The sequence below is a fragment of the Salvelinus namaycush genome, chromosome 23, assembly GCF_016432855.1.
Source record: "Salvelinus namaycush isolate Seneca chromosome 23, SaNama_1.0, whole genome shotgun sequence".
Taxonomy (NCBI): domain Eukaryota; kingdom Metazoa; phylum Chordata; class Actinopteri; order Salmoniformes; family Salmonidae; genus Salvelinus; species Salvelinus namaycush.
The window spans coordinates 23042615-23067413 of NC_052329.1; the positions used below are offsets into that span (position 1 = coordinate 23042615).

At 43.0% G+C, this 24799-nt stretch overlaps 1 protein-coding gene across 1 annotated transcript in view; it reads right to left on the reverse strand.

The window, feature by feature from the left end:
- LOC120018197 (TNF receptor-associated factor 4-like) overlaps positions 1–23979 on the reverse strand; it is a 48535-nt gene extending 24556 nt beyond the window's left edge. Inside the window, exon 1 of the mRNA XM_038961266.1 lies at positions 23454–23979. Within this exon, the coding sequence (XP_038817194.1) occupies positions 23454–23596 (143 nt within the window). The 5' untranslated portion in view covers positions 23597–23979. The remainder of the gene's footprint in view (positions 1–23453) is intronic.
- Between the last annotated feature and the right edge of the window lie 820 nt (positions 23980–24799).

Here is a 24799-nt window from a genome sequence, read left to right on the forward strand (position 1 = left end):
GTCAACATATTTTCATAAATCCACTCTACAAAAAAAATGATCTTCGCTTATATTTAGCCAATATTGATCAGAGTTACCTTGTCCTATGGATATCTACACAGTTATAAAATTGGCAAGGTGGTGTAAGCCTACACGAAACACAGACCTTATTTTAAGTGAATCTAAAATATCCTATGGAATAAATGAAGGAACCGCTTTTCAGATTTTGCTAGAAGGTGTCATGGGAATTATGACTCACACTTTGGTCGTCAATTCTTACCATGCCCATTATTAAAATAGGATTTCCTGCATATAGAAATGACAGTTTTTGTTTTCAACATTCATCACAGGTAACTTAAACTCTATTTTTATTCAAACAGTTGAGAGTATTTGTCTCCTAAGCAGACTCTTCAGTATCATTGTCACTTCAGAGCTGTGTGTGTGTGTGTGTGTGTGTGTGTGTATTTATGTATTATATTAAGTTAAAATAAGTGTTCATTGTTCATTCAATATTGTTGCAATTGTCATTATTACAAAAAATGTGTGTGTGTGTGTGTGTGTGTGTGTGTGTGTGTATGATATATATATCAAAACATTTTTATTTATTTTTATAAATCGTCCGATTAATCAGTATCAGCTTTTTTTGTCCTCCAATAATCGGTATCGGCGTTGAAAAATCATAAAATCGGTCGACCTCTACTTATCATTACAACAATTACTATCTGAGAAATGTTTTTCATAGTCTCACAGTTGTCCCAAAATATAACTCCTGGTCGCACAGGAAAATATTTGGTTGGATATGCGGCCAAATTGGTCAAACTTTAGAGCCTTGAATGCCTTCCCAGATCATTTCCCCACCCGAATTCTTCCCAGGATTATATGCTGCCTGCATGCAAGAGGTACAAGGAAATCAATTCAATTTCATTAACTCCTGCTGATCTGGGTCCAGGGTGGGGGTTGAGATGGAGAACGGTCCCATCAATCCTACTGAGAGCTAGCTGTGCTCTGGCTGCACACCACGCATGACTGCAGCCGCCCTCATACTCAACACACTCACAGCATAGACAAAGTATACACAGCCAAGAAACCCCTTAGAGACACACACTGTACACACACCACCATGCAGGACCAGCAGTATCACTGCTCTGAAGCAGTTCAGTTGAGTCAATGAGAACCCATCTAAGAATGGGGGCTTGATGAGGGCATACAAATTAGAGGCTTGTCTTTGAACTTTAGTTTGAGTTGCATCCCAAATGGGACCCTATTCCCAATATAGTACACTACATTTGACCAGAGCCCTATGCATCCCAAATGGCACCCTATTCCCAATATAGTACACTACATTTGACCAGAGCCCTATGGGCCCTATATAGGGAATAGGGTAACATTTGAGATGCACCCAGGGTGTAGAGGTAGTGGAGTGGGGTGGGCTGAGCTTCTCACAGGGCTTGGCTACCACCAGGGGCCAATGAAGGTCCTGGGTTTGGCATGGCACACATGTGAGAAGGAGCCACTAGCCTCTGAAGAAGTGCTAAGAGCTCCTATCAAGGTATTAGAGGTGTGAAACACCACACTCTAGTCAGTACTGTCTGTTCCTGCTCTCTTTACTACCCTCACAACTCTGGTAAACCAGGGCACTAGAAGAAAGAGTGGAATCTTCAGTTTACACATATTGGACTCAAATTAGGTTACACGCACAGTAAATTAATTTCCTCACACATGCAAATTTGAGCCGTTTTGATGACAGATCTAATTGTAGCGTTGCTTCAGGGGGCAGATGTCTGCTGTGGGGGTGATCTGCAATGAGCGAGGCCTGCTGTTGTGGTGCCGCCACAGTAATCCTGAAGAATGCTAACCAACGCTGGGCAGAGGGGCTCAGAGACTGGTTTATGACTAGCCCGGGTGCTGACTGGCTTATTAAAAGAGGCACTTCATCTTATCACACACACATAGCATAGGACTGAGAGACTGTCCTGCCATCACTCCTCAAACACTGAGGATGTGTCCCAATTGGCATTCTATTCCTTATGTAGTGCACTACTTTTGACCAGGGCCCAACCTGAGTCCGCTACTGGAGCCTGAAAGTAAAGCAACACAGTAAATCTGAGAGGTAAAGGTGACACCCTTCCCCCCTCTCAAACTCACAGGAGGTATTCAGACTCCTCTTACAAACGCTTCACTAATCTCAGGTATTCACTGTCAGGATATCCGGCAAATGAGAAGAGTGCAGATTTGGTGTTAATCCTGAGGGATGAGAGAAACAGAAGACTACTATTCCATCCCTGGAGGATAAAGGACTGCTTCTTAAAGCACTGCCTGTGATTAGCTGGAGGTATCAGCTCCTTAATGCAGAGGTGAAATGGTTCCTCGTTGGGAAATGAAGTATATTTGAGACCTCATGGGACAGCCTACTTTAGGGAAAAAGACTACAGCATCCCTGAGAGAGTAAGTCAATCCACTGCACATTCTAACAAAGGCAAAAAGCTGTAAGACTGCCCAAGATTAAAATTGAACTTTCCACTACTTACTACAAAAGTTGCCTTGATACTTATGACCAAAACTGAAGTATGATGTAATAAGCAGACACATACAGTATACCGTAGAGGTTTCCCCCAGAAGGCATCCCACCACCAAACAACACAGCAAGAGTACTGTGAGTAGAGCATCTATCAACCTCCAGAAATGAGTGTTTGGCAAAATACAAAGCCTTGAGTCCATAGCTATAAACCAGGCCCAGAGATAATACAGCAGGGACACAGAGTACTGAGAGTGATGAATAAGCCCATGGCTAGTTAGTTTCCTCCATCAGCATGTATCCCCAAAGAGTAATCTTCCCCCTGAGCGCTTGTGAACAGTTTTAAAACCACACAGATCAGTTACTCCCAAGCCGAGACAAAAGGTGCTCTCCATAAAGTATTACTGGCGGCTGTCCAACTACAGGTAATATATCTATCACAAGCCACTTAGCGGTTTAGTTTCTAAATTAGGCATCCTTGAAAATGTTCCTAGTCCAAGGCTCTACACTACAGTCAGTGCCACTTGTGACAAGTGACGGTTCATCGACCCTCCAGCCCAGTTCATCTTGATTTACCTGCTCCCTGACATGACAGAGCACATTATACTGTCATTTAGTCATTCTGTTGGTTGAGCACACTCCTTAGTGACCATTATTCTATGCTCACTGACTCGCATAAGGCGAGTCAGGCAGTCAGAGCCCCTTTGATTGCCTGGACAGCCAAGCCATCTACTCCATGGTGTAGTAGAAACCAGTGCTTCGTCCATCACTGAAATAAAGCACTCATAACAGTGACTGTTGTTCCTACTCCTCGCACAGAGCAAGGATGAGTCATAAACAAATAAAAAATAAAAATTGCACTTCTCTTTTTCTACTAGTACAGACTTTGCTGTTAGCTACTTTGAGGAAAACTTTACTTACACCGACTGTGATATGTGGTTGTCTCCCCTAGCCATTTTAAGATGAACACACTAACTGTAAGTCACTCTTGATAAGAGCGTCTGCTAAATGACTAAAATGTAAATGTAATGAGGTCCTACAGAAAGAGAGAGACTACAAAGAGGAAAGCAGACAACATGATCTGAAGTGTCCTGACCCTCTAATCCCGTGTCAACTGCTTTTGTCACACTGGTCCATTGAAAAGTTTAGGCAATGACAAAAAACGGACACAAATTATGGAGAACAACAATGGCCTGCCTACAGGATCACATGGTGGCAGGCCAACATTAGCATTGTGCTAATCCAGGGAGCTGGTGGCTAAAGGCGGATTACCTCACCAACTCCATACTGCTTCTCCCCAGCACACAACCCCAGGGACAGCAGGTGGGCTGGACACATAATCCCTCCCTGCTGCCAATAATATCTTATGGACTACAGATCTTTTGATTAGTCTGCATCTGCTCTCAAGCCTGCACAGAGACATGCAACATGTAGCAATATGCTAGCGTTGGCTAAAAATGGCACTGGTGAAACTTATTTTTGTATAATAACCTTTCATCACCACTCAGTGCCTTCAAAACATTCACTGTGTGAGATATCAGCAGAATGCAGTAAAATGCTCCAAAATTTTTTTACCCTTTATTTAACTAGGCAAGTCAGTTAAGAACAAATTCTTATTTACAATGACGGCCTACGTGGGTTAACTGCCTTGTTCAGGGGCATAACGACAGATTTTTGCCTTGTCAGCTTGGGGATTCAATCTAGCAACCTTTCGGTTACTGGCCCAATTCTCTAACAACTAGGCTACCTGCTGCCCCTTCGGTGACAAGCCATGCAGTGAATTAATTAACATCAAGCTATTCATACCTTGCTTCTATGGCACATCAATAGATGAGGAGTAAGTTAGACAAATAAGATAAAATTGAGGACTGATGAAAGCAATATTTTTTCTGTGTCTAACCTATCTGACCTGTGATTCACCACTGTGCTCTTGTTTCATACTCAATGCCCACAACAAACATAAAGCCATTCGTTGGTTGTTAAGACCAGAGTGGTTCATTGCAAGCTGTATTTGTGTCTGGAGAGAACAATGGACAAAAGGAATGTCCTTCTTGTCACCTTTTAGGAGCTGCTGATACAAAAAGGAACAGCACCAATTTCAAGTTCCAAGTTGCTCTCCTTTCTTCACCTTGATAGGGTTTACATAGAATATAGGTGAACTACTGTGCTTAGTGCTTTATCCATAGAGATTGGTCTATTATTTATGGATTTACCAACAGTGAGATCAGAGGGTTTGTTCTCTGTCCCTTGATCTCACTTTCTGAATGTACAGTAAGCCTATGTGGGTGAGTGAGATATCAGGATTTGTGTGTACACTACTTTCATCTGTGTCGTGTGGTGTCTCGGAGCTTAATTTAGCTCAATCCCAACGGAACATCTGTGGAAAAATTCTGCCACGCCTTTAGTGTTGTTGAACCCATTCATTAGCAGGTTGGGTAAGAGAAGGAGAGATGTTTCAATCAGGAAAACAACAAAGATTCCCCATGAGAAATAAATAAACAAAACTATAAACACCAATTGCTGATCCTTAAGTCCTAACGTGCCTTCAAGGTATAACTTGTAGATAAGTAAACACCATGTTATCAGTTCTGTTCAACTCCTCCACAGAAGTAAAGCTGTGAGGAACTTGTGTGAGGGCGTGGTCATCTGAGGAGGAGTGCAAGGTGGAGAAGTTAATGATTGTGGATTCACCCTGTGCCTGCCTGCCTGGCAGTGTGACCTGCCTCTGCATGAGTAATAGTCTGAGTCCCAAATGGCACCTTATTCCCTACATAGCGCACTACTTTTGACCAGAGCCCATAGGCCCCTGTCAAAAGTAGTGGCCTATGAAGGGCATAAGGTGCCATTTGGGATACACAAGTCATCATTGCGGCGGATGGCACAGAACTCAACCACGCGTCTTCTCTTCCCTCGTCTGTCATGAGTCACTCATCACAGGCTTCCTCCTCGCTCACAGCCACAAAACTGTCCAAACTTTCTTCCTCGCCTTCTTCAAACTCCCTCACTAAATGCTGTTTGCTTTCAAAAGGTGATCAAAAGGACGCCTTACCCTGGCACTTTTCTATGGTGACACTTCAGAGCAAAAACAGCCTTACATAATAATCATTTATATCTGCTCTACCTGCATTTCCATTTATCTGACATTTAGGAAAAAGCTATTTTTCTTGTTTTGTCAGTAAGCCAATTCATTTCAAGTCAGTGTGTCTGAGCTGTGCACCTCACTGCTGGTGACAGTTTGAGAGGGCCCTGTGCTGGCTGTGGCCATGGTAACAGTGAGGGAAGGTGAGGCTCTTTGTGTGAGAGAGAGCTCAGTAAGCAGACAGGGGGCTGCTGTCTGTGGTCTAGCCGGCGACACACACACACACACACACACACACACGATAAGGCCAGAAAGCTTGTCTCCGGACATGCTGTGGCTCCTGTTTCCCTTATCAGCCTGAATCTGAAGCCCACAAACATTCAGACAGAGACAAAAACAACCTGCCAGATGACTGGATTTATCTCTTTCACTCTGTTCCCTTCTCCTTGAGCCATACATGTTTGAAACCAGCATTCAGCTGCAGCTCAAGTTGCTGTCCACTCCTCTTTTCGAGGATGTATTTTCTTTGTTTGGCCAGGCGAGGCAGTGACGTCAAAAATACTCCTTTGTGTCGAAACGCCTAGAAAGCAGTGCTCCTGTTGTATGCATTCTTTAAGCTGCTCCTGTTGCCAGGAATGACAACATTGAGGCATTTTCTTTTGGAATAAGAGACAGAGTGCGACGAGGGAGAACAATTAGCCATGTGAATTTGACTAAACATAAACAAAGCACAATGGCCCAGTTTAGTGTTACACTATTTGTGTACATAAGTCTGTCCCTGCTTTCTATGACTGTAGAGAGGGAGAGAGTGCTAAAGGTAGCGAGAGAGAGAGAAATTTCAGCAGGTTTCTCTTGTTCAACGGTATTGATTTACAGGTCCGGATGATGACTGAAAGGAGCGACACTGAACAAAAGCCAAAATGAAATGGGAAATTAATTGAGAAATGAACGAGACGAGAGGCTGCAATGAGACAAATGCTCTCTCATCCCAAACAGAGCGGTAGTGAATGATGCATCTGGCCACGAACGTGAGCTGGTCACTTACTCCGCTCGGCTCTTTCATAGGATCAATAGCCCATCTGTGCAGGGGGAGGAGAAGGGAGGATTGGAGGAGGCTGTGCATTGTGCCTTGTTGACATATCTGAAATGAGCTGTGAGAGAGAAGGGAGGATGCCACACAGACAGAGAGTGGTGGTGGTGGATGGTCATTGGGGTTTTAGTTAGTTGTCCAACACAGTAAGTACAGCTAGCTGATGTTAAGGTAGGGCAGGAAGGAAGGAAGGGAGCCATCATCACAACGGCCCTTTCACTGGCCAGGGGGAGGGGGCTGAACGGAAGGGCTTAGGGTTGAATGGCAATGACCTTAACATTGAAGGGGCCTCTCCCGAATAAATGACTATAATTCAGGATGTGTGTGTATGCTTTTAGTGAAAAGCTTAACTGCTATGCCAACACCTGTTCTGGTCTACAGTGGACCCTTTCACTGAGACAGGTGCCTTCCCCACGTTCCAGTCCCACTGGCCAGCTGCTCTCCTTTCAGAGCCCAGACACAGATTCCTCACATGCCTGGGCGTCCACTCAGCAACCAGAACCAATGGTCAGTCAGTCAGTCAGTCAGTCAGCTGCCTGCCTGCCGCTAATGAGCCTCTCACAACATCAACTACCCCTCACAGACACGCTTCCAATAGCTCTCAGGACTACTGGGTTTAATAGAAAGTAGTCAGAAGCCTCTCTTGGGGAAGAAATTGTATACATTAATTAATGCATTATACTAGCTTAATATACGTGGGTGTCTGAGCATGTGTGTGCATGTGTTCATTTGCAGAGGGGCTGGCAGCTTTACAGCCAGTGCAGCAACTTCTGCACAACACAGATAGATTGGGGGAAGTCAATTAGCTCAACAGGGAGCAGTGCGGTGATGTAGCCAAGGAGTGGAATGGGGTTCGAACAGCTAAGCACAAGCTGTGCCATGGCCAAGCAGACCCTCCCGTGTCCGCTGTGTAACCTTGAATTGGTCATTAGGGTAATCTGCCTATCCATCCACCTCCTAACAGCCCTCATCACTTCCCAGTTCCCACAATCTTAACTCAGACTCTCTCCGCTGTACATTGTCCATTAATCCTGACGTAGTCTGACGTGAGCGCTAGTATGTTTCACAATAAACACCTTATATTAGCCCTTTCACATTACATGCACATGTAGGCACTGGCCATGCTGGGAGGGCTGCCAACTGCTCAGGCTCCAGTGACAGGGCTGGGACTGGCAGCTTGGCCCCAGCATGCTCTCTGTGTGAGGGGCAAGGTGCTCCGCTGCATAACTGGAATGCCTACCACCTTTGTTTGGCCTGAAGAGCTGCCAGATTCCGAGCTGTTTGAATAAGACCTCCTATAGCCATGGACAAGTCTCAGCAAGTCCCAAACCTGCTCTAGGGATGCTTCGTGCACACTTTGTATAAGACCAACAATGTTGATAAAGAGAACTGGGAAGATAAGAGCATTGATGCAGGAATGTTGTCAGCACATTTGGAGAGGCTAGACAAGAATTTTAAGTACTTTCCCTCTTTGAGAGGTGTGAAATTTTGTCCTGAAAAAAGTACATGAACTTACTCACATTTTCATAGCTTAGACCAACAATTAGCATCACCAAGCCCTTACGCCAGTGACCAAGGCATAGAAAATTACTATTTTCTATGCCCAGTTCCCACTAAGGGAGTTTGACAATAGCAACTGGGCCGTCCAGTCCATGTGGAGAGAGTCTGTGTGAAGGAACTCTGCAGCTGTGCGAAACAGACCGATAACGTTCTCTCAGCGATGTCATCCTCACAGCTGGAAGTCTAAAGCCCCTCAGCTTCCTCCCATGAGACCCCATACAATGTCATCATCCTGCAATGTCCTGGCTCACATCCATATCACTCCTCTCATGGTATAGGGGGTCTTATGGGAAAACGCTTGGAGAACAGTAAGGCTTATGTTCTGCCAAGGAGCTGAATGAGAAAAGATGGTGCCCTAAAGTTAAATGGATGGGTGACTTCAGGTTTCAGCATGCACTGTATATCACGCCATGTGAGTGACACACAAAATGTTCAGTGAGTATACAATACTCTCTTAACCACATACACTCACGCCCAGCCACACTCACACGTAAACACAAGCAAACATCATCACCTTTGCAAGTGTAGACGTTGTTTTACAGTCACACCCACAACAGAAACCTCTTATCAGGGCAATAGAAATATCCTGGTGGTGTAAGTTCCATACAGGTTGACAAAATACAACCTTGTTGGTTTGTTGTTTTAGTGAGGTCATCCATTACAAACAACAAAGGATTAATGCATTCCCCAGGTTACCTGAGTTAGCCTAATTCTGAAAAACCTAATGGAATACAGACCAAGTATTTTTTTATTGACCATATCTGTGTAGGCCATCAAATCAGTGTGTCCATGTACAGTAACGACTACTGTACCAGTTGATTTGGGTGAATGAGCACCATATAGGTCATGGAGTCATTCTGAAGGGCATAGCTATAATTCATACTGTATGTGTAACTGACATGTTAAACTTGAAAAGATCAGTGGACTTTCACACAATGGATCACTTCAAAGTCCATGCACGTGTGAGGAAGTACTGGTTTAGTTTCTCTCAATAGGGATAGCTTACATTGGGATATTTCCATGTCAGGGTGTGTCCACCCTGCCTCTCCTTTACTGTATATCAGGAACTGCCTCTATGTACTAGCTCTGGGGTAGTTTCTCTAGTTTCCCCTAGGCACAGATCTAATAAATCAGCTTCCCCTCCATCAATCCTAACCTGAACCATTGGTGGGAGGAAAATACAAAACTGACCCAAGATCAGTGTCTAGGAGCCACTCCTTTGTATGGGCTACTACTGCCTCAGTGTTTCTAGCCGGATTCTAGACTCCATCATTCCCAGTTCATCAGCTGGAACAGCAATATTCAGCTTTGAGAGGTCTTCACCACCCACCCAGAGAACAGAGTAGAGCAGAGTAGACCAGAGCAGAGGCCTGGGGGATTTCCCTCCGCTAACTAAACCCCCTTCAGCGAAGCACAGTGAACTACGTTGTGTACGTTGTGCTCAGCAATAGACGAAGCACTCCCTTTCACTCCGCATCCCCTTCTGTATCCTCGTGTTCCATACATACATAAATGTCTTTGGACAACTGTGAGGGTCTATGAAGGCCTCTGTGAAGCGACTAGAGGATGCGTGTGGGGCTGGGGACTGGACATCCTCATTCATTACTAGTCCGGCTGAACCCACACACAAACAAACACACACGCTTTTTCAAAGGCCCAGCTGCCAGAGCAGGCCTGGCTCACACACACAGAGCTGGGCACCAGTACTCCCCGACCCCATTTAGTCCTTTAAGAGACACTAGATAACTCCCTGGCCAAAAGTGCCTCTATTCTGCGTTCCCATATCAATCTGCACACACAATGGACAGAAGTCAATTCATCTGGCTTTAATGGAGACCAATGTTGCTCACCCAGATTCCCTCCCTCTCTCAGACCACATCAAGTATCCCCTTTTTTCCCCCTCCAAACGCTTTCCTCACTGCAATAAGCTTTTTGTTTCCTTGCTGCAAACTCTCTTTCCCAGACTGCGGAAGGGATGGAAGGAAGAAGCGGGATGTGAGGAAGGAGAGGGGAAGTAGGAGGTAGCGGAGGCACTGATAATGCTGGTGATTAGGGCTGTCCCAGACTAAAAAAAAAAAGAGTCATCCTGTTCTTTTGACCAATAAGTTGATCGAAATGTTTAGACTTATTTTTCCATATATAGACAGACACACCATATGTGTTTGAATAAAATCAACTACATATGCACAGAGCTTGTCTGATACTTTAAGCACACTGTTTGATTAAATCATTTAGACACAAATGACTCAAGAGTCCGATGGTCACACAGTTAAAAGAAATTACGGCGAGTGCCTGTGTGATTTGCGCACGTTGTTTCGCTCTACTCCCTACTGCAGCGAAAAGGCACCACAGTAAGTGTTTGTTGCGCTGTCCGTGCTGAAGATGCTACATCATTTCAGCCATTTCGTTTCTTACTTGTTTCTGACTGAAAAGTTCTGTTACCGAAATCCACAATTTGTCTACGAAAAACATTCCATATTCCCTCAACCCTTTCTCTCTTTACGGGAAACATGTAAGTGTCGCATGCATGTGACCAATAGGGCCTGACCTATAGCCTATCATAATCACATCAATAAATTGGTTATAACAAACTCCCAACACAGTAATGTCGACAGCTAAATGGATGCGGAGGACGTGAAAAATAAATTAGAAACGGGAAAATGTTTCCTGGTTGCTCAGGAGGGATAGGGGAAGTCAGATCTGTGGAAGACATTTGACTACTGGATATCTAGAAAAAGGAGGGTATAGGAGCAAGTGTTGCCTGAGTATTATGTGTGACAAAGAGTAGCAGTTAGATTACAATATTATATTTTTTCTGTCCATTTGGAACAGTGTAAACACTCAATAAGTGTACCAAAGAGTGTTCTAACAAAAAAATAAGATAAAGCCTTTATTACAGCAACTAAAAACAGTTGCAAACATTTGTGAATTGCAGTTTATTTATTGTTTAGGCTAATTATTCAAAGCGCCCTTTGTTATTTAATTTAAAAACTAAAATGCTTGATTTCATTTCAAAGCATGAATGTCTCATATGCTGTGTAATGGCATGAATGAATGAATGAATGAATGATCTATTGATTGATACAGTAGCCTATATATTGAAAGTAAGTTACGGTATAAAGAGTAAACAGGACTCTTAGGCCTGGTGGTTATACAAGGCTAGTATACAAAGACCACTAATGATAACGACATCACTGATTATTATAATGATGATCTTAATAATAATTGTAAAAATACAAATAAGGAGATCAAGAAAAAGGGGGGCATAGGAGTGAGAGCTGCATGCATTTTATGTGCAATTTTTCTGCCTGTTTAAAACAGTGTAAACAGCACTAAATCAACTTTAAGCAATACCAGACTGTTCTAACGAGAGAAAAAATTCAGGCCTTTATTACAGCATAGTAAAGATTAAAAACAGCCGAATCTGTGAAATTGCTTTATCCGACATTTTGCCTTTGCATGAGGCTTGGTGCTCACGGAATCAGCAGGCTAACAAACAAAACTGAAACAGGCAAAAAAGCAAGATCTCTCTTCTTTCTGTAGATATGGATAATTTATAAAGCCAGGCACATTTAACAGTTCGGCTATTGATTATAAACCAAATTAAATGTTCTGTGTCCTCGTCTCTGCTGCATCTGCCTCCCCCGCATTGTTTTCAATCGCAATATGCACATAGCAACATAGGGAAAGGTGCCAATTCTACAGCGCACTGAAGATTATGTTTCAGAAACGTGGACAGTGACCGTATCCAATGCGGGAGAAAGCGCATTATATAAAATAATTAGATTTATTAGTGTTGCACCATTATTTTTACATACTATAACCATATACAATTTTAGTATCACAGCATGTCTTAGAATGATGGACTGTGTCATCCCCATGGCCTCCGCAATGGATGAGCCCACAGAGACTGGCGCGAATCAGAAAGGTGTCTTGTGAACCATGAACAAATTTTTTTTGCGACTGCTCGACTTAAGAAATCTTAGTCGACCAACAGCTTATTGACCAAACAATCGACCAGTCGACTAAATGGGGTCAGCCCTACTGGTGATGCTGCATCAAAGGGACTTCAGTGTTATTACATGTGTGGGAGATTGGAAAGCCATAAAGGAAAGTCAGGGAGCAGAGAAAAAGAGATGAGTAGGCCTATAGCTTGCATCAGCAAAACAGCACAAAGCAATCACCACGTCCCAAATTGCACCCTCTTCCCTACATAGTATGCTACTGTTGATGAGATCCCTATAGGCCCTGGTTAAAAGTAGTGCACTTTAACAGGGAAAAGGGTGTCATGTGGGAGACACACCAATTAGACAGTAAGGTCCACGGGACAGCAGAGGAAATCAGAAGTTACAGTAGGCTACCATAGTGTTGGGGAGGCCCATCCAGGAAGAAGTTACAGTAGGCTACCATAGTGTTGGGGAGGCCCATCCAGGAAGAAGTTACAGTAGGCTACCATAGTGTTGAGGAGGCCCATCCAGGAAGAAGTTACAGTAGGCTACCATAGTGTTGAGGAAACATATCCTGGAATAAGTTATGGGGCAGAACAAACCAATAACTGCAACTGTCAAGACCAGGCCGGAGCACTGTATCATTCCCACAGAGACGACACAGTAGCGTGCGTGTGACACTGCCTTGGTTCACACACATTAACGCAAGATAAATGACTCCATGTATGGGATGGGTTAGGCACGTAAGGCTGCTCTTGCCCTATATCATGGGGATAATAGTTTTTTTTGTATCGTTTGAGTGTTTATTCTCCTTTGCTCATGAGGTATTGAGCTAATTGCCAAGGCCTATGATAAGGATTTTGCCTTCGCCAAACAAGGCTGCGTCCCAAATGGCACCCTATTCTAGAGGTCGACCGATTATGATTTTTCAATGCCGATACCAATTATTGGAGGACCCAAAAAAGCCGATACCGATTAAATCGGCCGATTTTAAAAAAATGTATTTGTAATAATGACAATTACAACAATACTGAATGAACACTTATTTTAACTTAATATAATACATCAATAAAAATACATTTTGCCTCAAATAAATAATGAAACAAATAATGCAAAAACAAAGTGTTGGAGATGTAAAAGTGCAATATGTGCCATGTAAAAAAGCTAACGTTTGAGTTCCTTGCTCAGAACATGAGAACATATGAAAGTTGGTGGTTCCATTAAACATGAGACTTCAATATTCCAAGGTAAGAGGTTTTAGGTTGTAGTTAATATAGTATTTATAGGACTATTTCTCTCTATACCATTTGTATTTCATATACCTTTGACTATTGGATGTTCTTATAGGCACTATAGTATTGCCAGTGTAACAGTATAGCTTCCGTCCCTCTCCTCGCCCCTACCTGGGCTCGAACCAGGAACACCTCAACAACAGCCACACTCGAAGCAGCGTTACCCATCGCTCCACAAAAGCCGCGGCCCTTGCAGAGCAAGGGGAATAACTACTCCAAGTCTCAGAGCGAGTGACGTTTGAAACGCACGAAAGTGCTGTTTGAATGAATGCTTACGAGCCTGCTGCTGCCTACCATCGCTCAGTCAGACTGCTCTATCAAATCATAGACTTAGTTATAACATAATAACACACAGAAATACGAGCCTTTGGTCATTAATATGGTCAAATCCGGAAACTATAATTTCGAAAACAAAACGTTTATTATTTCAGTGAAATACGGAACCGTTCGGTATTTTATCTAATGGGTGGCATCCCTAAGTCTAAATATTCTTGTTACATTGCACAACCTTCAATGTTATGTCATAATTACGTAAAATTCTGGCAAATTAGTTCGCAATGAGCGAAATGACCCAAACTGTTGCATATACCCTGACTCTGCGTGCAATGAACGCAAGAGAAGTGACCCAAATTATTATTATTATTATTTTTTTTAAATCGGCGCCCAAAATTACCGATTGTTATGAAAACTTGAAATCGGCCCTAATTAATCGGCCATTCCGATTAATCGGTCGACCTCTACCTTATTCCCTATACAATACACTACTTTTCACCATAGCCTTATGGGCCCTGACCAAAAGTAGGGAATAGGGTGCCATTTGGGACACAGATCAAGACCAGCATACACAGTGGTACAGGCATGTGATTCACAGTTGATTGCAGAAGTGATCAGCCTCAGGTCTGTGCTTGCTCTACTACCCCATGACTCTACATCAGAGCTGGGCAAGGCAGCCTCCAGGGCTTCTGCCTGTTGGCCTGTTGTATTTAAACATTCCTCCCTCCCTCTCTCTCCCTGGGTGGAAACACAGCCCATTAGCATCACATGCTGACAGACTGACAGGCAAGTGAAACCTTTTCATCACAAAGACATGATTCAGCAAATAAAGCTATTATTGTATTAGTCAAAAGTAGTGGGTCTGTAAGAGAAAAGGGAAATGTTATTGTACGATAGCATATGAAAAGTGTCAAACCTGAAGCAAGGGTGTGGAGGCCACTTATTTCAAAGGATCCCATGAGGAAAAGTTTAAGATGAAACTTGGCTAGAGGGGAAGGAGAGATATGTAGCCATAGATCATTTACACTTATAAGTGGAAGTGTCAATTTGGTGATTCACGCTCTAAAGTAATAATCTCTTTTTAAAAGCTCATGTTCTATAATAGTTATACATCGTGTTTTCAGTCATATGTATTATCTATCCAGATGTAATGTATATCAAAATAACTTTATTCTTGCTATGCAACTACTGTGAAAAAAAAATAAAAAGTGCCATGTATGTAAAATGTACATGTAACAACAAAAGAAAAAGCTGTAAAACAACATTTATTTTTGTCCTTGAAGAGGTGGTTGGTGGTTGGGCAAAACATTTTAAATAATTATAATAAAAAATACATAAAAAAAAACTGTTTTTTTGGCCTGTTGCAAAAGAGTGGTGAATCCAGGTGGGTCCCAGGGACGCTGTCAGAACTATCAGTGTCAAAGTGAAAGCAGGCTGGCAAGCCTGGACTGATCTCAGATACTGTACACTAAAGCTGGGACTCACTGGGAGGGGGATCTACTCTGTACAGAATGTATCAAAATGACCTCAGAGAGCTTTGGTATACTGGTGCTTCCTCCAAAATGATCTCACCTGTACCTTGTGCAATCCCTTCGTGTGCAATGGTCTGTGTCCTCGGTTTTCACAGTGTGCTAACTAAGCCAATGGAAACACACTCAGTGAACTCCGCTATGTGTGGATTTTTACTGGGTTAATCAATTGACTAGATCAAAGTGTGTGAGATCGATGGAGAGGTGAAGTGGCTGTCAAATAGCCTAAACCCCCTGTCAGCTGGACCAATAGGATCCTGACAGATGAAGAAAGAAGTAAAGTAGGAGTGGACAGACCTCATGAGGCATCAAAATGTTTTAGAGGATAAAATACCAGTCAGAATAAGTGTGATGTTTTCTAGGCTGAGAAAACAATGTGTTATGAAAACAGAGGCCCCGATCTCTTGGCTATGTTTGGCACTACAGTTTAACAAGCTTACCAAGTCAATAATGTCACTCACATTGTAAGTCACTGACATTGCATGCGTCCCAAATGCCACCCTATTCCCTATACATTGCATTCGTAAAGTATTCAGACCACTTACATTTTTTCACATTTTGTTCCATTACAGCTTTATTATAAAATTGATTAAATTGCCTTTTTCCATCAATCTACACACAATACCCCATAATGCCAAAGCAAAAACAGGTTTAGAATTTTTTGCAAATGTATTAAAAATAAAAAATCTGAAATACCTTATATATTTGTCACATGCGCCTAATACATCAGGTGTAGACCTTACTGTGAAATGCTTACTTACAAGCCCTTAACCAACAATGCAGTTCAAGAAATAGTTAATAAAGTATTTACTAAATAAACAAAAGTTGATTAAAAAAAGTAACACTAACAAGGCTGTATACAGGGGGTACCGAGTCAATGTGTGGAGGTACAGGTTAGTCGAGGTAATTTGTACATCTACAGTTGAAGTCGGAAGTTTACATACACTTATGTTGGAGTCATTAAAACTCGTTTTTCAACCACTCCACAAATTTCTTGTTAACAAACTATAGTTTTGGCAAGTCGGTTAGGACATCTACTTTGTGCATGACACAAGTCATTTTTCCAACAATTGTTTACAGACAGATTATTTCACTTATAATTCATTGTATCAAAATTCCAGTGGGTCAGAAGTTTACATACACTTAGTTGACTGTGCCTTTAAACAGCTTGGAAAACTCCAGAAAATGATGTCATGGCTTTAGAAGCTTCTGATCGGCTAATTGACATCATTTGAGTCAATTGGAGGTGTACCTGTAGATGTATTTCAAGGCTTAACTTCAAACTCAGTGCCTCTTTGCTTGACATCATGGGGAAATCAAAGGAAATCAGCCAAGACCTCAGAAAAAGAATTGTAGACCTCCACAAGTCTGGTTCATCTTTGGGAGCAATTCCCAAACGCCTGAAGGTACCACGTTCGTCTGCACAAACAATAGTGCGCAAGTATAAACACCATGGGACCACGCAGCCATCATACCGCTGAGGAAGGAGACGTGTTCTGTCTCCTACATATGAACGTGCTTTGGTGCGAAAAGTGCAAATCAATGCTAGAACAACAGCAAAGGACCTTGTGAAGATGCTGGAGGAAACAGGTACAAAAGTATATACACTGCTCAAAAAAATAAAGGGAACACTTAAACAACACAATGTAACTCCAAGTCAATCACCCTTCTGTGAAATCAAACTGTCCACTTAGGAAGCAACACTGATTGACAATAAATTTCACATGCTGTTGTGCAAATGGAATAGACAACAGGTGGAAATTATAGGCAATTAGCAAGACACCCCCAATAAAGGAGTGGTTCTGCAGGTGGTGACCACAGACCACTTCTCAGTTCCTATGCTTCCTGGCTGATGTTTTGGTCATTTTTGAATGCTGGCGGTGCTTTCACTCTAGTGGTAGCATGAGACGGAGTCTACAACCCACACAAGTGGCTCAGGTAGTGCAGCTCATCCAGGATGGCACATCAATGCGAGCTGTGGCAAGAAGGTTTGCTGTGTCTTTCAGCGTAGTGTCCAGAGCATGGAGGCGCTACCAGGAGACAGGCCAGTACATCAGGAGACGTGGAGGAGGCCGTAGGAGGGCAACAACCCAGCAGCAGGACCGCTACCTCCGCCTTTGTGCAAGGAGGAGCACTGCCAGAGCCCTGCAAAATGACCTCCAGCAGGCCACAAATGTGCATGTGTCTGCTCAAACGGTCAGAAACAGACTCCATGAGGGTGGTATGAGGGCCCGACGTCCACAGGTGGAGGTTGTGCTTACAGCCCCACACCGTGCAGGACGTTTGGCATTTGTCAGAGAACACCAAGATTGGCAAATTCGCCACTGGCGCCCTGTGCTCTTCACAGATGAAAGCAGGTTCACACTGAGCACATGAGCACATGTGACAGACGTGACAGAGTCTGGAGACGCCGTGGACAACGTTCTGCTGCCTGCAACATCCTCCAACATGACCGGTTTGGCGGTGGGTCAGTCATGGTGTGGGGTAGCATTTCTTTGGGGGGCCGCACAGCCCTCCATGTGCTCGCCAGAGGTAGCCTGACTGCCATTAGGTACCAAGATGAGATCCTCAGACCCCTTGTGAGACCATATGCTGGTGCGGTTGGCCCTGGGTTCCTCCTAATGCAAGACAATGCTAGACCTCATGTGGCTGGAGTGTGTCAGCAGTTCCTGCAAGAGGAAGGCATTGATGCTATGGACTGGCCCGCCCGTTCCCCAGACCTGAATCCAATTGAGCACATCTGGGACATCATGTCTCGCTCCATCCACCAACACCACGTTGCACCACAGACTGTCCAGGAGTTGGTGGATGCTTTAGTCCAGGTCTGGGAGGAGATCCCTCAGGAGACCATCCGCCACCTCATCAGGAGCATGCCCAGGCGTTGTAGGGAGGTCATACAGGCACGTGGAGGCCACACACACTACTGAGCCTGATTTTGACTTGTTTTAAGGACATTACATCAAAGTTGGATCAGCCTGTAGTGTGGATTTCCACTTTAATTTTGAGTGTGACTCCAAATCCAGACCTCCATGGGTTGATAAATTTGATTTCCATTGATAATTTGTGTGTGATTTTGTTGTCAGCACATTCAACTATGTAAAGAAAAAAGTATTTAATATGAATATTTAATTAATTCAGATCTAGGATGTGTTATTTTAGTGTTCCCTTTATTTTTTTGAGCAGTGTATATACACAGTAAAACAAGTCCTATATTGACATAACCTGAAAGGCCGCTCAGCAAGGAAGAAGCCACTGCTTCAAAACCGCCATAAAAAAGCCAGACTACGGTTTGCAACTTCACATGGGGACAAAGATTGTACTTTTTGGAGAAACGTTCTCTAGTCTGATGAAACAAAAATAGAACTGGCCATAATGACCACCGTTATGTTTGGAGGAAAAAGGGGGAGGCTTGAAAGCCGAAGAACACCATCCCAACCATGAAGCACAGGGGTGGCAGCATCATGTTGTGGGGGTGCTTTGCTGCAGGAGGGTCTGGTGCACATCACAAAATAGATGGCATCATGAGGAACAACAAGTATGTGGATATATTGAAGCAACATCTCAAGACATCAGTGAGGAAGTTAAAGCTTGGTTGCAAATGGGTCTTCCAAATGGACAATGACCCCAAGCATACTTCCAAAGTTGTGGCAAATTGGCTTAAGGACAACAAAGTCAAGGTATTGGAGTGGCCATCACAAAGCCCTGACCTCAATCCTATAGAAAATTTGTGGGCAGAACTGAAAAAGTGTGTGCGAGCAAGGAGGCCTACAAACCTGACTCAGTTACACCAGCTCTGTCAGGAGGAATGGGCCAAAATTCACCCAACTTATTGTGGGAAGCTTGTGGAAGGCTACCCGAAACGTTTTACCCAAGTTAAACATTTTAAAGGCAATGCTACCAAATACTAATTGAGTGTATGTAAACTTCTGACCCACTGGGAATGTGATGAAAGAAATAAAACTGAAATAAATCTCTACTATTATTCTGAAATTTCACATCCTTAAAATAAAAAGTGGTGATCCTAACTGACCTAAGACAGGGCTTTTTTTACTAGGATCAAATGTCAGGAATTGTGAAAAACTGAGTTTAAATGTATTTGGCTAAGGTGTATGTAAACTTCTGACTTCAACTCTCAGTATTCAGACTCTTGGCTAGGAAACTCGAAATTGAGTTCAGGTGCATTTCCATTAATCATCTTTGATATTTTTCTACAACTTTATTTGAGTCCACCTGTAGTAAATGCAACTGATTGGGCATGAATTGGAAAGGCACACACCTATCTAAACTCTAAAAGAAACGTCCCTTTTTCAGGACCCTGTATTTCAAAGATAATTCGTAAAAATCCAAATAACTTCACAGAGCTTCATTGTAAAGGGTTTAAACACTGTTTTTCATACTTGTTCGATGAACCATAAACAATTAATGAACATGCACCTGTGGAACAGTCGTTAAGACACTAACAGCTTACAGACGGTAAGCAATTATGGTCACAGTTATGAAAACTTAAGACACTAAAGACGCCTTTCTACCGACTCTGAAAAACACCAAAAGAAAGATGCCCAGGGTCCCTGCTCATCTGCGTGAACGTGCCTTAGGCATGTTGCAAGGAGGCATGAGAACTGCAGATGTGGCCAGGGCAATAAATCGCAATGTCCGTACTGTGAGACGCCTAAGACAGCGCTACAGGGAGACAGGACGGACAGCTGATCGTCCTCGCAGTGGCAGACCATGTGTAACACCTGCACAGGATCGGTACATCTGAACATCACACCTGCGGGACAGGTACAGGATGGCAACAACAACTGCCCGAGTTACACCAGGAACGCACACTCCCTCCATCAGTGCTCAGACTGTCCGCAATAGGCTGAGAGAGGCTGGACTGAGGGCTTGTAGGCCTGTTGTAAGGCAGGTCCTCACCAGACATCAACGGCAACAACGTTGCCTATGGGCACAAACCCACCGTCGCTGGACCAGACAGGACTGGCAAAAAGTGCTCTTCACTGACAAGTCGCGGTTGTCTCACCAGGGGTGATGGTCGGATTCACATTTATCGTCGAAGGAATGAGCGTTACACCGAGGCCTGTACTCTGGAGCGGAATCGATTTGGAGGTGGAGGGTCCGTCAAGGTCTGGGGAGGTGTGTCACAGAATCATCGGACTTAGCTTGTTGTCATTAAAGGCAATCTCAACGCTGTGTGTTACAGGGAAGACATCCTCCTCCCTCAAGTGGTACCCTTCCTGCAGGCTCATCCTGATATGACCCTCCAGTATGACAATGCCACCAGCCATACTGCTCGTTCTGTGCGTGATTTCCTGCAAGACAGGAATGTCAGTGTTCTGCCATGGCCAGCGAAGAGCCCGGATCTCAATCCCATTGAGCACGTCTGGGACCTGTTGGATCGGAGGGTGAGGGCTAGGGTCATTCCCCCCAGAAATTTCCAGGAACTTGCAGGTGCCTTGGTGGAAGAGTGGGGTAACATCTCACAGCAAGAACTGGCCAATCTGGTGCAGTCCATGAGGAGGAGATACACTGAAGTACTTAATGCAGTTGGTGGCCACACCAGATACTGACTGTTACTTTTAATTTTTACCCCCCCCCCCCCCCCCCTTTGTTCAGGGGCACATTATTCCATTTCTGTTAGTCACATGTCTGTGGAACTTGTTCAGTTTATGTCTCAGTTGTTGAATCTTGTTATGTTCATACAACTATTTACACATGTTAAGTTTGCTGAAAATAAACGCAGTTGACAGTGAGAGGATGTTTCTTTTTTTGCTGAGTTTATTTGGTCCAAAAATTGACTCCTTCAAGACTGTTGAAAAGCATTCCAGGTGAAGCTGGTTGAGAGAATGCCAAGAGTGTGCAAAGCTGTCATCAAGGGTGGCCACTTTGAAGAAATCAAATACATTTTGATTTGTTTAACACTTTTGTGGGTTACTACATGATTCCATATGTGTAATTGCATAGTTGTGATGTCTTCCCTATTATTCTACAATGTAGAACATTTTAAAAATAAATAAAAACCCTTGAATGAGTAGGTGTCCAAAATGTTGACTGGTACTGTACATAAAGTAAGACCCCCAAGTATTTCAGTCATCTTTCAATGAGGGGTGGGGTGATGTGGTAGTGGTGAAGGGGTATGAGGAACTCAAGTGGCTCAAAACTAAATCTTAATTTTGGCAGCTATTTTACACTGTATGTGACCATGACATCCCCTATATACTGAAGTGCACTACTTCTGACCAGAGCCATATCGGCCCTTGTCAAAAGTAGTACACTATATAGGCGATAGAGTGCCATTTGGGACATAACCTCTCTCGGGCTCAGACATGGCTCATTGTATATTTATTCCTTGTGTGATTATTTCTCTATTTTTCTCTCTGCATTGTTGGTAAGGGCCTATAAGCATGTCACTGTCAGTCTACACCGGCTGTTTACGAACCATGTGACAAATAAAATGATTCTAAAGTGATTTGGATTTGATGACCTCCGAGTGAATGCGCCGCCAGTTTCTCACCACACTTGTGCCCTTAATCCAATAAAGGAATCTGTCTAATCCCCCCCTCATCCAAGGCAGCGCCACTGCTGACTTCCCCAGCACCCCTACCACCCTGCCCCCTCCCCCTGACCCAAAACCCAGCCAGGCAGGCGCATAGCCTCAGGGCAAAAAGACAGACAGACAGGATGGGAGGATAGGCCAGGGTCCCCTATGCCTGCCCGGATGAAAACACACACACATTAACAAACAGGCACACACACACAGCTATATTTCCATGCAGGCTCACACACACAAACAGACAACCTCAAACTTGCCTCTCCCCTCTCTGTCTGTCCCTGATCCTGAGGACTTAACATTAGATAATTGTTTACATGTGTCATGGTAGGCGACTACAGCTAGAATGGCAGCAAAGTCTGCAAAACCAACAACTACTGAAACATTTCTTCCTCATCACAGCATTGAATCTTTGACTGTTCCTTATTATCTGAAACCTATATGCACAATAATACAATTGCATTGTGCCAAATGATGATGCAAGCAAGCAATTGTTTTCTCTTCTGTTTTATGACCTTTTAGAGCTTGAGTTCTCATTGGTAGCTGCCAGACTTCTGCCAGTTGGGCCAATTTGAATTCAGTTATGGGAAATAAAGCAACTGAATTCATGAAAGATTTGCATGTATAAACAACACCCCCAATGGCTGTTGTGTCATCATACTGTATCATAATATACCACACATATCTACCCGGAGGATATTACATTCAGAAATATACAATCATATTTGGATCAAAATAAATACATTTGGCTAATCTAGAGGAATAAAGTTGACATGAGTGAAATATGTTATAAACATTTTCAATACCATAGGCTGGGTAGGTGAGGCAGTGGTATTCAACCTTTTTCAGCAGGGGACCAAATTTCTACTCCATTTTTTGGGGGAAATAATATATTGTGACCCCACCCTACCCCAAATATGACAACCTTAAAACCGGTACATATCGATTTTTACAACATCAACAAATTCAATTCATGTTTTTAATTTCTTATCAAAATGAAAAGGAACCAATAAATACAATAAAAAATATTTAAATGATCTTTATCAAAAACGTTTGTATATTGTCCCATATAATAATATGTCCTATTAATTTTTTGTTAAGGATTTAAGTCACCACCACTTCCTTTACCTATAATTTTGCTTCACCTGTTTATTTTTTTTTAAATTTTACTAGGCAAGTCAGTTAAGAACCAATTCTTATTTTCACTGACGGCCTAGGAACAGTGGGTTAACTGCCTGTTCAGGGGCAGAACGACAGATTTGTACCTTGTCAGCTCGGGGATTTGAACCTTTCGGTTACTAGTTCAACGCTCTAACCACCAGGCTACCCTGCCGCACCTGTGAGTACAAAGGCCTTACAAAGGAAGGACACGCCTACAGGGTCTGTTTACATATATACTTTCCAACTGAAACTTGTTATTTCTGGTTAGTTCCTATAGTGTGACCCATAGACAAGACACATGCAGCCCACACACACACACACACACACAGAGAGAGCGAGAGCGATACAGGGAGAAGTTTGAAAACACGTTTTTTCAGTGTTCTTTTAGGCTGTGTATACAGAACACATTAAAATGCAAATTCATTATTGCAATCCAATAGGCTAATAGCGTTTGATCTGGAACACACACACAGCTTACCTTAAGAATTCTTGTAGACAGGTGTCACAAAATCGGTGGCCACACGTAGAAACTTGAACAGGCTCGCGCATGGCTTTACTGCATAATGGACATTGAAAACGTCTCTTCGGTTTCTCCAGAAACTTGTAATCAAACCCCGGCATTGCTGCAGGATTAGTAGAAATACACTACAGAATAATGTCTCTCCCTTCGCCTCTGTGTCCGGTCCTCCTGCGTGATTTGGGGTATGATGTCACCAGTGTCTCTCTTTTGATGGCCGTCAACAGAGAAATTCACCGATATTCATGTCCCCTTCGCCAGCCAGTGACAAATCGGTTTACGAGACGAGTATAGACCGATTCAGTTCCGCCGTCTCTCCAGCAACAGGGTGACCGAGTGCATGGAAACAAAGGGAATCCTCGACAGTACAAACGTTTTTGCATAAAAACCTGACGATGTCTTCTTCTGACAATCTTCCTCTGCGTCTAGAAATGCAGGAAAATCTTCGGCATATGTCTCTCAGCAGAGGTAACATTGACAGATTGAAGACAATGCTCTCATCCCATCTGTTTAGGTACAAAGCCCCGCCTACTATTTTTCTTGCGGGAGGAGTCGAACGTGAAATCAACATAGCCTATTTGCTTTTCTATGGTCTGGGTCAATGATATCTCCTCTGATTTGTTTTATTTGTCAGCTATTTAATTCAAGTCTCTTTTTATGAGTTGAATGATATCAATCTAAAATGAATGGAAATAAGGTAGGGTTTCACCTGCAAATTAATTGGCTTGAAATAAGTCGTTTGAAAGGAGTATGTTCATTTTTTTTTTTTTAAAGGTACATATGTCTAATGTTCAATAAAAAAGTTAAATCATTGTTTTGCATATCCTAAAGCCTGCTCAAAAAACAAGATGTATTGATGAATTGACCCTAAGTAGACACATTAATTACTCATTAGGAAGAGCTGCCCTCTGGTGGTGAAACTGACAAAGAAGAGCCTGATATTCATGGTGTTGCAGATAAATATGATAATCGATATGAAACATTAACTTCGATAATTGTCGGAAGTGGTTTAAAATGGCTGGACAATAACTTGTCTTAAAAATCTTTACAATTGTGTCCATTTACAATTATTCAATAGCTATAGGTTGTCATCACCAACCTTGTTGCTTCAGGATTACATCATTACACAGGCAGTCACGTGCGCTTTCTTCAAATAAATGGCAAAAACCCGCCACAGCATTGTGGTATTACTAAATCATAGACCCTGTCATCAATAGAGTACCACAGTATGAATCATAATACCCATAAAACCTACAAGTCAGAGGGAAATGGTTCCACCATAAAAATTTTCCATAGGGGATTTTAGA